General features: G+C 44.1%; 2 protein-coding genes across 2 annotated transcripts in view; one reads left to right on the top strand and one right to left on the bottom strand.

The window, feature by feature from the left end:
- The window catches only part of LOC106843863 (zinc finger protein 84), a 46,841-nt gene extending 46,541 nt beyond the window's left edge, over positions 1–300 (top strand). Inside the window, 1 exon segment of the mRNA XM_070516803.1 lies at positions 1–300. Coding sequence (XP_070372904.1) covers positions 1–165 — 165 coding nt within the window. The 3' untranslated portion in view covers positions 166–300.
- ZNF891 (zinc finger protein 891) overlaps positions 1–11,264 on the bottom strand; it is a 53,595-nt gene that overhangs the window by 4,820 nt on the left and 37,511 nt on the right. The window lies entirely within an intron of this gene.

Here is an 11,264-nt window from a genome sequence, read left to right as displayed (position 1 = left end):
CTCAGAAGTCACAGCTTGTTAATCATCAGAGAATTCACACCGGAGAGAAGCCTTATCAATGCTCCGAATGTGGGAAGGCCTTTTCCCAGAAGTCACAGCTCATTAACCATCAGAGAACTCACACAGGAAAGAAGTCCTAGGCATGGAGTTAACATGAGTCTCTGAGGGAGATCTTGCCTCATTGTGCCTGAGAAAAGGCAGTTGTGCTAAGTCAGATGACAGTCATATCTCCCTGTCTGTCTGGGGACGTTATGGTAGGAACTCTGAGTGAGGTTCTGTAGGGAATGCTTACAGCAGATGTTTGTACCTGTTTGTATCAGAATTCATAGAGTAGAATGAGCCTATGAAATGCAGTGGATTTCAGAAACCTCTCCAACCTTATACAGTAGAAAATGAACAGCAAAGAGGCACTGTGGACTATGGACATCAGAAAGCCTTCCAGCAGTCAGGGCTCATTAGCTTTTGGAGATATTCCCACTGGAGGTAAACCCTAGTCCAGTGAGGGAAGAAAACCCATGAATGCAGCAAGTGACATGTTTTCATCCAGAAATGACAGTTCATTGTACGTAAGAAAATGCCCTCAGGAATGAAACGCTATGAACATACTAAATATGGGACAATCTTTAGCAAGTAATTCAACTGTATTAGATTTTGGAGAATTCGTATTGTGGGTAAACCTAATTTAATGTCATTGGAAATACGTGTCCCTAGAAATAATGCTACAAAGGGAAGGCATACAGTTTTTATAAACATGGGTACCAAAATATCCTATTTAAATGGTTGATGGATGTTCACTTTGAAGTATGAAGTTTTTAAAATATGTGAATAAATTGAATCATTGAAACATCTAAATAAGAAATTTCTCAGTGGTATTTATGGCTTGTTTTCCTGTGTCACATAATGTGTATTTTGGAATTGTATATGATGATGTAATTGGGAGCATGAAATGTATGTGGCCTTGTAGTGCCCCTGATGTCTGTGAAGACACAACACATGCAGCCGGTTTTTCTATTATAATGATACTATAAAAATGGCAACTGATATAACATGTCTTATTGCTAAATGAGTAGCTTAAGTAATAACACCACATCTCTTTTTTCCTTACGGTTTGTTGGCATATAAAAGGGGTCTGTTGTTACTTTCTCTTCAGTAACAAAAGCCAAGCTTGTGTAAAGTCTTGTGCATCCTCAGAGTCTGAGAAACAGTTTCTATAAAACCCAGTTAACAAGTATTCAAAGCAGGAGCCACACAACAGCACTCTGCCCTGACACACTGAGTGAGCCGAAGGAGGCGGGCGAGAACTGTGACTTGGCACTCAGGCCACACCGAGGCAGCGCCGGGCGCAGCCTGTCCCCCAAGAAGGCCTCCATGCTGCACGCCAGGTGCAGTGCTGTGTAACGCGAGTGCAGCTTAGACTGCAGTGCACTGTGACAGAATGTCGTGCGTGCTGAGTGCTGCTGCTGCATGTTTGATATTTCATAAAATACCTTGTAAAAAATTAGATGGAGAAACCAATTATTTAACAGTCACTCTTCAGAAAGTGTAAAATATAGAGAATTTTGTGGTGAGGAATATATTTTTGATGTATTCAAGGAAGCCTGTTTTGCCTTCCAGCAAATTTCTGTGACTACTGGACGAGTATTAGGAAACGGGAGTTTCATTATTTCATCATTTGAAATATTTGTGTCTCCTTCCTTCACAGTTGCATCATCCACACGAGAGACAAACAAACAGTTACAGGGTGATATTTTACTTTGTGTTTTTTCCCCTTTTTTTCTTGCCATCTATCATGATTCTCTTCCCTAGTCCCAGAGATTGATTAATTAGGTCTTGGACTGAGCTCAGGAGTCTGGTCTAAAAGTTTCCTAATTTTGTTCACTCCAGTTCTAGATTATTCCATTAACCAGTTAAACCTAGTATTTTCTTCACTGGATAATGGAACTTCGGCACTAGCCTATTGATTGAATACCCTAGAGCAGGATCTTTTTCTAAGGGTCGGCTGTTAGTCATGGGGAGGGCTGACACTCCAGCTGAGGTCCAGTTTATCAGAAGGCCTGACGAGGAGACCCAGGCATGTGTAGGACTCACTGGGAGCATTCTGTTCTGAAGTGTCATGAGAGGACTCTGATTCTGAAATTAGAGATTTTTAGTGTCCGTTTTTTAAATTACCTTGGTAAATCCCCCAAAATGTGTCCCCACATTTCCCCTCTTGATTCCTACCACAAACCCCACATCAAGAAGAAAACTAGTTTTAAAGTTAGGCCGGATTTACATACGGTTTCCTGGAGCCCGTGGGGTGCGCTGAGGGAGAGCACTCAAGGAGACAGAGACGAGTCCCCACCTTTGCTTTCCTCTCAGTACTCAGGGCCTTCCACTCTCCCGGAGACAGTTCAACAGGGACAGTTTCTGCTGTGTTCTTTGACTAAGCAGTGGGTTTTTTGGAGGTGCAGTCTGAATTTTGGGGCCTGTCCCAGGAGTGCCTTCCGTTCAGCTTTTCTCTGTGGGCTTTGATATCTTCTGACATAGTTATGTCTGTATGGATCCATGTGTTCCTGGTATTTTGGTTTCGGGAACATCACTTGTCAATGCTGAGATGAAGTGAACCCAGAGAATACCAGATTTATCTCACAATGTCTGCGTTAAATAGCAAAATGTGGATCAATAGGCATTTGGAATCTACACTTGAGACCTCAGCCATCTGGTCATTCATTCCAGCAGTCGGTGCCAGGGTGTCAGTTTCAGGGGGCTTGTTAGTCCTCAAGTACGGCCCCAATCAGCCTTCAGACACTCAGCACCTTGTCCAGCCTGAGAGCTGGCGACCGAGCTCAGCCGTGACCCTGCAGCTGTGTGCACACTTTTTGCACCTTGCCTTCATTCTTTCTTAGTCCATTTTTCACACTTACACATAGTAGTTATTTTAAGATGCAATTCTGATTCCAAACCTGTGTGTTGAAATAATTGTGGACTTAAGAAAGTGTGGTATCATGGTATTGAGGACTTTCATACAAATCCATGCCTCTCCATCATTTCTGAATACTTTAACTTTCCTCCCACACATTTTTTTGGCCTTCTTGAACTACTCACAGTTCTTTGAGATTTCTACAATCTCTCATCTTATGCTTTTTGCAAATCTATGGAAATGCCCTTTTTCCTTGTTAATGCCTACCCAACCTGTATGAACCTGTACATGTGTTTGTGACTGTGATAATATAATCATTGCATGTTTTATCTTTTCCACTAGAAAGCTTCTGGGAAGCTGGGACTGTCTTGTTTGTCTATATAATTTTAACAATTGAAGCTGAAATATATACATGTGGGGGCTATCAGTGGCTGTGTTTTCTACCACTTGGAGAAGCAGAGTCTGCACTGGGAGAGAAGAATGAAGCCTTCACAGAAGCAAAGTCAAAGGACAGTCCTGACTGAGTCCCAGTTTCTGGTTTTTCTTGTCTTGCTGTCCAGATTCATCTCTGCCCTCTCCATGCCTTGATTGTTGGGTTCTTCTGTGAGATATCGCACATATCCTAATAAAGTTCCATGTTTGCTCCGTCTGGTTCAAGTTGTGTTTGTTACTTACAACCTGATACCCCTCACTAACAGAGCAAGTCCGGCTGTGTCGTAAATTGGGTTCTCTGGAAGCAGATACTGAGATGAAGTTTGGGGTGCAGGAGGTTTATTGAGGATCAGTGGCTGTGATGTGATGGGAGAAAAATTAGGAAAGGGTTGCTCAGAGGAAGAAGTCAGACTCCGTTGTGGGTTGTTGAGACCTTAGCCACACCGTGAGGAGCTCTGCAGCAAGGATTGCTCGTGGAGCGTCTCCTGTCAGGCCCAGCCGGTCAGGCCTCCACAGCCGTGAGTTGCTCCGTCAACAGAGGCGGGCGAGCGGCCTTGGGAGGGGAGTGAGCGCAGGTGCAGCAGCTCTTCAGCTGGAAAGGCTGACACTGGAGGTGGTCTGCTGACCCTCTGCCTGCAAAGTGTGTCCTTGAAGAGGGCCTGGGTGACACATGGAGACTACACAGTCCATCCCTTCCACTGTTTAGATCCATTTTCCCAATATTAGGTCTCTCTGAGGACAGACTACAGCCCCTACTGTTGGACTTGTTTTCCCTCACCTAATATCCATTCCAGGTTTTCCTCACACAGTTACCCCCTCTGCTGGCATCCATGGCTCTCTTTTTTCATTTTGTTTTGTTTCTTTCTTTTTTTTTTAATTTTTACTGGGTTAATGATAGGTTACAATCTTGTGAAATTTCGGTTGTACATTAATGTTTGTCAGTCGTGTTGTAGGTGCACCACTTCACCCTTTGTGCCCACCCCCCACCCCACCTTTCCCCTGGTAGCCACTAATCTCTTCTATTTGTCTACATTTTTAAATTCCTCATATGAGTGGAGTCATACAGAGATTGTCCCTCTCTATCTGGCTTATTTCACTTAACATAATTCCCTCAAGCTCCATCCATGTTGTTGCAAATGGGACGATTTTGGTTTTTTTTACTGCTGAGTAGTAGTCTATTGTATATATATATATATATATATATACCACATCTTCTTTATCCAATCATCTGCTGATGGGCATTTAGGTTGCTTCCACGTCTTGGCTGTTGTAAATATGCTGCAGTGAACATTGGGGTGCATAGGACTTTTCATTGTGGCTCTCTTGATGGCATTATGCAGACTCTCATTCCTGAGGACATCAGCCCTGGTCACCATACCCTTCAGACTTGAGTTGATGTAATTCCATTACCATCACAGCTGGTCAAGGACGTCCCAAGGAGCACCTCAGTGGATCACCCGAATCCACTCCTGTGCCTCCCCCACCCTGTTGTGTAACAGCTGCCCTGCTTGCTCCTCCTCATGTGTCAAATGCCCTGCAAGGACAGTGACACCTCCCCTGACCTGCTGGCCCCTAGACACGGGGAGCACAGTTCCCATGTCCTATCTGTAGCTTACAATTAAGTCCCTTGGTGAAAAGTGTGTCCCCTTTGGGGATGAAGACCTCTAACTCCACTGAGCCCACAGTTGTGGATACAGGAAGCACACAATGCCATGGAGGGTCATTGGTAATGGCGGTTGGTGACGCCATTCCTGCTTCCACACAGTGGTCCCTAGACCCGTGTATCCTTCCATCTTGGGGACACAGCACCATGTAAAGGTCTTTCATCTAGTACATATGCTGCATCTGAAAGATGGCACCCTTTTCTGAGGACGTTGCTTCTGAGCTGGGGCTTCAGCTGTGCCGTCACTAGGCCATTCCAATGCTCTCTTGCACCAGCAGCTGCTGTAAGGTGAGGCGTGTGAAATTCCCAGTGCGCCCTTTTGTACTGGGCGTATTCCTGCATCCGCTTTGCTGCAAAGACCCCCTCTGGTCTGATGCAGTATGTGTGGGCTCCCATACCGGTTGATGAGACATTTTTAAGCCTTTGGATAGTGGTGCTTGCTGAGGCCCTGTGGACAGGAGAGAAAACCCATACCTGGAATACGTGTTTGTTGTTTCCTGTGAGAGCAAACACTAGCCTTTTCAAGGCCAAAATAGTCAAATTGACACCAAGTGCCAGTTGGTCTTCTCAAGGAATGATGCCATGTTGGGGCTCAGCCTCCATCTCTTGTTATGGACATTTGGTGGTGGCAGTAGCCAGATCAGCCCTGGAGAGAGATTGTGCTGCTGGACGGGATCGACGTTCTGGGCAGTCAGTCACCTCTGCGTCAGATCACTGGTCTTTGGTTAAGGGCCACCATAGTGGGGAAGGCTAGATGGAAGGCTCTGCAACTTACCCCCCAGGTAAGATAGTAAATAAAAGACAATACTCCATTCAGGGGAGGGGAGTGAGGGAGGGAGGCGGAGATTCGTGCTATTCCTACAAGATGCAGTGGTGGTGGTCCTACCACAGCCCTGTTTCATTCAGGAGTAAAGACCTTGTAGAAGCCCAACGACTCCTGGTGAATGATTCTAGACCAGACACAAGCTCAGCCAATAGTAGCTTCACTTGCAGACATAGCATTGTTTCTAAAGCAGATTTATATGCCCTCGGGTACATGGTATGCAGCATTCCTTTTGACAAATGCATTCTTTTTATCCGACTCAGGAAAAAAGATCAGAGAAGGTTTGCATTAACACGGAGCAGACATTATACTCTCACAGTTTTACCCCAGGGCTGTCGTGATACAGTCTGAAGAGATACAGACTATCGGACCTTCCACCGAACATCACAGTGACCCATCACAGCAGTGAAATCACTCTGGTCAAGCAGGATGAGCAAGAGGTGGCTGGCATGTTGGAGACCCTGACACCCTACATGTGTTCCAGGGGATGGGCAACAAGCCCTGTCAAGGTTTAGCAACTTACCACAAGAGGTAGCACATGGTTCCGATTTTTGCATTATATATTTCCTTTATATATTATTTAGGAAGTTTTGGTAGGCTGTTTCTCTAGTTATTTATATATTTATTGACTTCAAATTATACATGTTTTCTTATTAATTTTGGAATATTTTCTGTATCTAGTTATGTTGAATTTTTCATTATAATATTTATTGGTACATTCTGTTTTATTCTTTCATCTTGGCAGAAGTTTGTCTATTAGCTTTTACAGTGAACAAGATGATGATTTTGTTGATCTGTCAGTATCATTGTTTGTTTAGTTGATTAGCTGAAAGCTGGACTTGACAGAAGCCAATACTAAGATGTCAGAAATTCCTTGGTATAATATAGAAATTTAAGGAAATATGATTGTTGATATAGATTTGTCATGAGTAATCCACTCACCAATTCCCTCAATTTTGACCTCCAATGGGGGCCAGAAGACACTTCTTTTACCAGGGCATTGAGAAATTCCTGGGTGAGGGGATCACCAGCATCCTGTAAAAATGTGCTTATGGGGGCTGGCCCTGTGGTACGGTGGTTAAGTTCCGTGCACTCTGCTTCGGAGGCGTGGGTTCACAGGTTCAGATCCCAGATGCAGACCTACACCACTCGTCAGCCATGCTGTGGAGGTGTCCCACGTACAAAGTCAAGGAAGACTGGCACAGATGTTAGCTCAGGGCAAATCTTCCTCACACATGTACAAAAAATACAGGAACTGGATCTTCTTGAGGATAGACCCTGTAATTGGCTCACTACTGTAAAACTTAGGAACCACCCACAGGCCATTTTACCACTCTGTCAGGCTGACTGCTTCTGAGTAAGCAAATAAATGTTAATACCAGTGGTCTTAACCACGATCACGATCCCATTGTTACGCTTTCTTTGCCTTAAAATGGGTCATTGGACCTGAAGCTAGCTGACACGCATGGGATGACTCGCACTGTCCTCTGTGTGCTTTCCCTCCTCTTCTCGGTGTTACTGTGAGACGTGAGAGTCCACGCACTTTATGTCCACCACCAACATACAGAGTTCAACCACATCACCTTCTCCTCAAACTTCCTTGTCCCTGATGTTCCAGTTTTGTTCCCATCAGGAGCCTAACAAGCAGCCAAGTCAGTTACCTATGTCAAGTTAGTGTCTATTCACATTTCCAGCCATCCCAGCTTCCATATGAAGTAAATTTCCAAGGGTACCTAGCTGTGACCACTGGGAAAGTTTCCCTCTGACTGTCCTTTAGGGTCTTCACAAAATGAGGGGCTAACATGTATCAGCGGTCCTTTCCGGATGGCTCTGATGCCTCTGTGAACTGGGCCTGAGTTGTTTCCTGTGCTGCCGGGTGGTTGTAGGGAAGCCCAGGAGGCCTAACTGCCTGCTGAAGGGAAGGCTGCACGCATCTGGACTCCCGTTCACGCCTTCACTCAGGCTCTCTGGGCTTTCCAAGGCCTGATCCCAGAACAGGGAGTCGCAGCAGCAGTCAGTGAGCCTGATGATGTCTCGTGACGGCTCACAGCAGCCACGTGCCACGTGGTGGGCCAGTGTTCCGTGTCTGAGGGGCCTGCAGTGTGCCAGAATCCATTTTTCAAATGTGTCCTCTGCCACAGAAGCCAGGGCCTCACTACAGAATCCCAGAACCCTCTAGCTCTCCCAGAGGTTGAAGTGGACTCCACGTGGCATCCTTACCTGCCTCAGAGGCGTCTCCCTCAGCCGTCTGCTGCACCGTGTGGCCTTGCGTGTGGGATATCCTGCACGCGCCCTGAGCCTGCTGCAGAGCCCAAAACTGGAAGCCTTCCAAGCTACCCAAGAAATTGGTCAGAGAGGAATTTCCATACTGTGTGTTCCATACTGCCTTCCAAATGCAGAGAGGTCCACCAAGCCGTGTACCTCTTTCTGGTGTGGGGTGTGAATTTTAATAACTTGTCCCTTACCTTGGAGGGATGTCCTAGCATTCCTCAGTTCACTAAACTTCTAAAAACGTCACTGTTACGAGGCCCCTAAATTTTTGCGGGGTTCACCTCGCACCTTCTGGCACATGCGTGTGTTATCCTGGTGCTTGCTGCTGCTTGCACAGAAGTTACAGACCCGCCCTCCACAGGGCCCAGGCCCCAGGCCAGCATCTCTGACCAATTTCTGCCTGCTATGGGGTTATGCCTGCTGGTGACAGATTCTTACTTTTCCTTCATCTGAAGGTCATCATCGGGACGTCTCTGTTTCTCCTTCATTTCTGAAGAGTATTTTTGCTAGATAGAGAATTAAGCATTTACAGGTTTTTTTTCAGCACTTGGAAAATGTGTCACCTCATTCTGGCCTCCATGGTTTCAGATGAGAAATCCACTGTCACTTAATTGTTCCCCTATAGGGAATGTATTGTTTCTCTCTTCAAATCGAACAGTCACAATTGAATTTCTAATGAATTTTGTATAGGGAATTTGACAGTATTATTCTAAAATTTATCTAGAAAGGCAAACTCATAAGAATAACCTAGAAAAATTAGAGAAGAAAGAATAAGAGGGGTCATGCCCTACCAGAAAGCTATAGTAATTAAAACAGTGTGATACTGGTACATGGATAGATCAGATTAGTGGGACAAAACAGAGGACACTGAAAGAGACCCCAATCTAAGGGAATTTAGTATTAGAAAAGTATAGGATACATTTTAAAACTTGGTATGTGGATACCCTCTCTAAACAAGAGAAGTTCAAAAGCCAAATGGGAAAAGACTGATAGATTTGACCGAATAAAAATTTCAAAGCACACACCTGCACCACTGCACTGCATACAAAAGGAAAATACATTCCGAGGGAAAAAATGACTTGTGAGAATATGCTGTATCTGCAACAGTTATATTTATAGAGACAGAAAATCCCACCACACAAAGAGCCCCTTCAAATCACTCATAAAGATACAGGGATCCTAATAGGAAAATGAGCAAAGGGTATGAACAGGTATTTCACAGAAGATAAATAAGAACTAGTCAATAAGCAAAGTTACTTATTCTCACACAAAGTAAGTTGAAACAAGTTTTTTAACTCACCATATGACAAAAATTAAATTTTGATACTATCCATTGGTCATTCAGTGAATAAATTCGTTGAACCCTTGCTCTGTGTCAAGCATATGCTAGTTAAGGGCATAATGACAAGCAGAACAGTCAGTCTCTGGACTCAGTGCTTTTAGTCTAGTGAGGGTGACAATTACTAACAAAATACACAGATGCCCATATATAATTACAAACATAATTGCAAATTATGTAAACACTAGAGAGAATTAAGCATAGAAATCAGTGAGAGTGCACAATCAAATGGACCTTACTCAGAGATCGCAATGGGATCAGCGAACACTGCTCTGAGGAAGAGTTGTCTGAGATGAAATATAAAGGATGAAATCAAATGAACGAATGAAATTATGGTGTGAAGGGACCGATAGCCTTTTCAGGTAGAGCAAATTAACATGCTCAAAGGTCCTGAGATGTGTGGCTTTTGGGGAAAGGAGGTTAGCACAGTCAGAGGAGGAGAGTAATGTAAGAGCTTGAACAGACAGATGCAGCGTTGTGGACCATGTTAAGGACTTTGCCTTTACTTCAGGGCAATCAAAGGCCATCAAATTGTGTTAAGCAGAGGAATATGTTTGTAAGTGGTTTTATAAACATCAGGCTGAATTGCGTGTGAATAAAAGATTTGGGGAAATGGATGTGGTGAAGTTATAGCAAGATTCCAAGTGAGAAAAAAATAGTTTGAACAAGATTAGTAGTTGAGATTAAACAGGATACATGTCAATCTCATCATGTCCCAAAATAAACTCGTTTCTTCTCTCCTAAATTTTTTTGTGTTTCCCTGTCTTCATCATCTTAGTGATTTTTTAAAGTGATGTTCCAAAAGATATGGGCAAGTTGTCTGTGGTATAAGTGGAAGTTGAAGTCATGAGAGTGGCTAATATAGTGCTCCAAGAGGTTTTAAAGAATGAACCTCTAGAAACATTTCACCCAAGCAAGAAACCTAGCTCCTCCTTCTCTCCCATCTACCATATCCATGTCATTACTTAGATTCTTCCTTTAAATTGTTTCTTGAATCGGTCTCCCCTAACCCCCATGCACTAGTTCTGATCAGTCTCCAGAAGACAGAGCTACTATTTCACCTTCATTGGCCTTCCTGGCTCAAGTCCTCCTTCTCTTCAATTTACCCTTAACACCGGGCACTAGAACGCAAATATGACTATATCTTACCCCTCCTTACGACTTCAATGTCTTTTCATTGCACAACATGCCAAGTCTTTCACAAGGCCTTGCTTGCTTTTTCAGTTTTATCTCTTTTTGCACTAATACCAGCTCAGCACCAGGTTGACATAAGGGAAACCATATTGTAGAAAAGAAACCATATTGTAAGTGTGAATGACTGCTGATTGACTAACCCAGCTGGATACCACCCTCCCCTCCGGGAGATCCACCTGCTCTGTAGATTTTATGGCCCCTCCCAGCTGTGATGAGTTGGTAACTTTGTTCTGAGTTCCTTAGGAATGTGATGACCCCAGGCAGAGTCTATGCTGACAGCCATCATCAATGACAACTGAAAGATCTGGTGTGGTGACTCTGGCAATTCTTTATAATTAAATTGGGGATCAAGAGTGTCTAAACTGTATGCATCAGTGACTCAACAGCCCCCTCTCCAGAGTCATGGGGGCAAAACAGAAGTGACTCTGATTCATTCCATGGTCCCCCTCCGTGAACCCCATTCAGCAGGAAGTAGCCAGACAAGACGACCCTATTCTCCTTAACAGCAGATGATTATGCTAGGTTACAACTGACAGTGGGGAGTCATTGGTGCCACTCACGTAGACAGTAATCTTTACTATACATATTAAAGATTTTATTATTATCTTTAAATCAGGGTATAGGGCATTGCTCTGATCTTTGA

This window comes from Equus asinus, chromosome 8 (assembly GCF_041296235.1).
Source record: "Equus asinus isolate D_3611 breed Donkey chromosome 8, EquAss-T2T_v2, whole genome shotgun sequence".
NCBI classification, from domain to species: Eukaryota; Metazoa; Chordata; class Mammalia; order Perissodactyla; family Equidae; genus Equus; species Equus asinus.
Note: the sequence above shows the minus strand (reverse complement) of the source record. Positions and strands in the feature narration are given on the sequence as shown.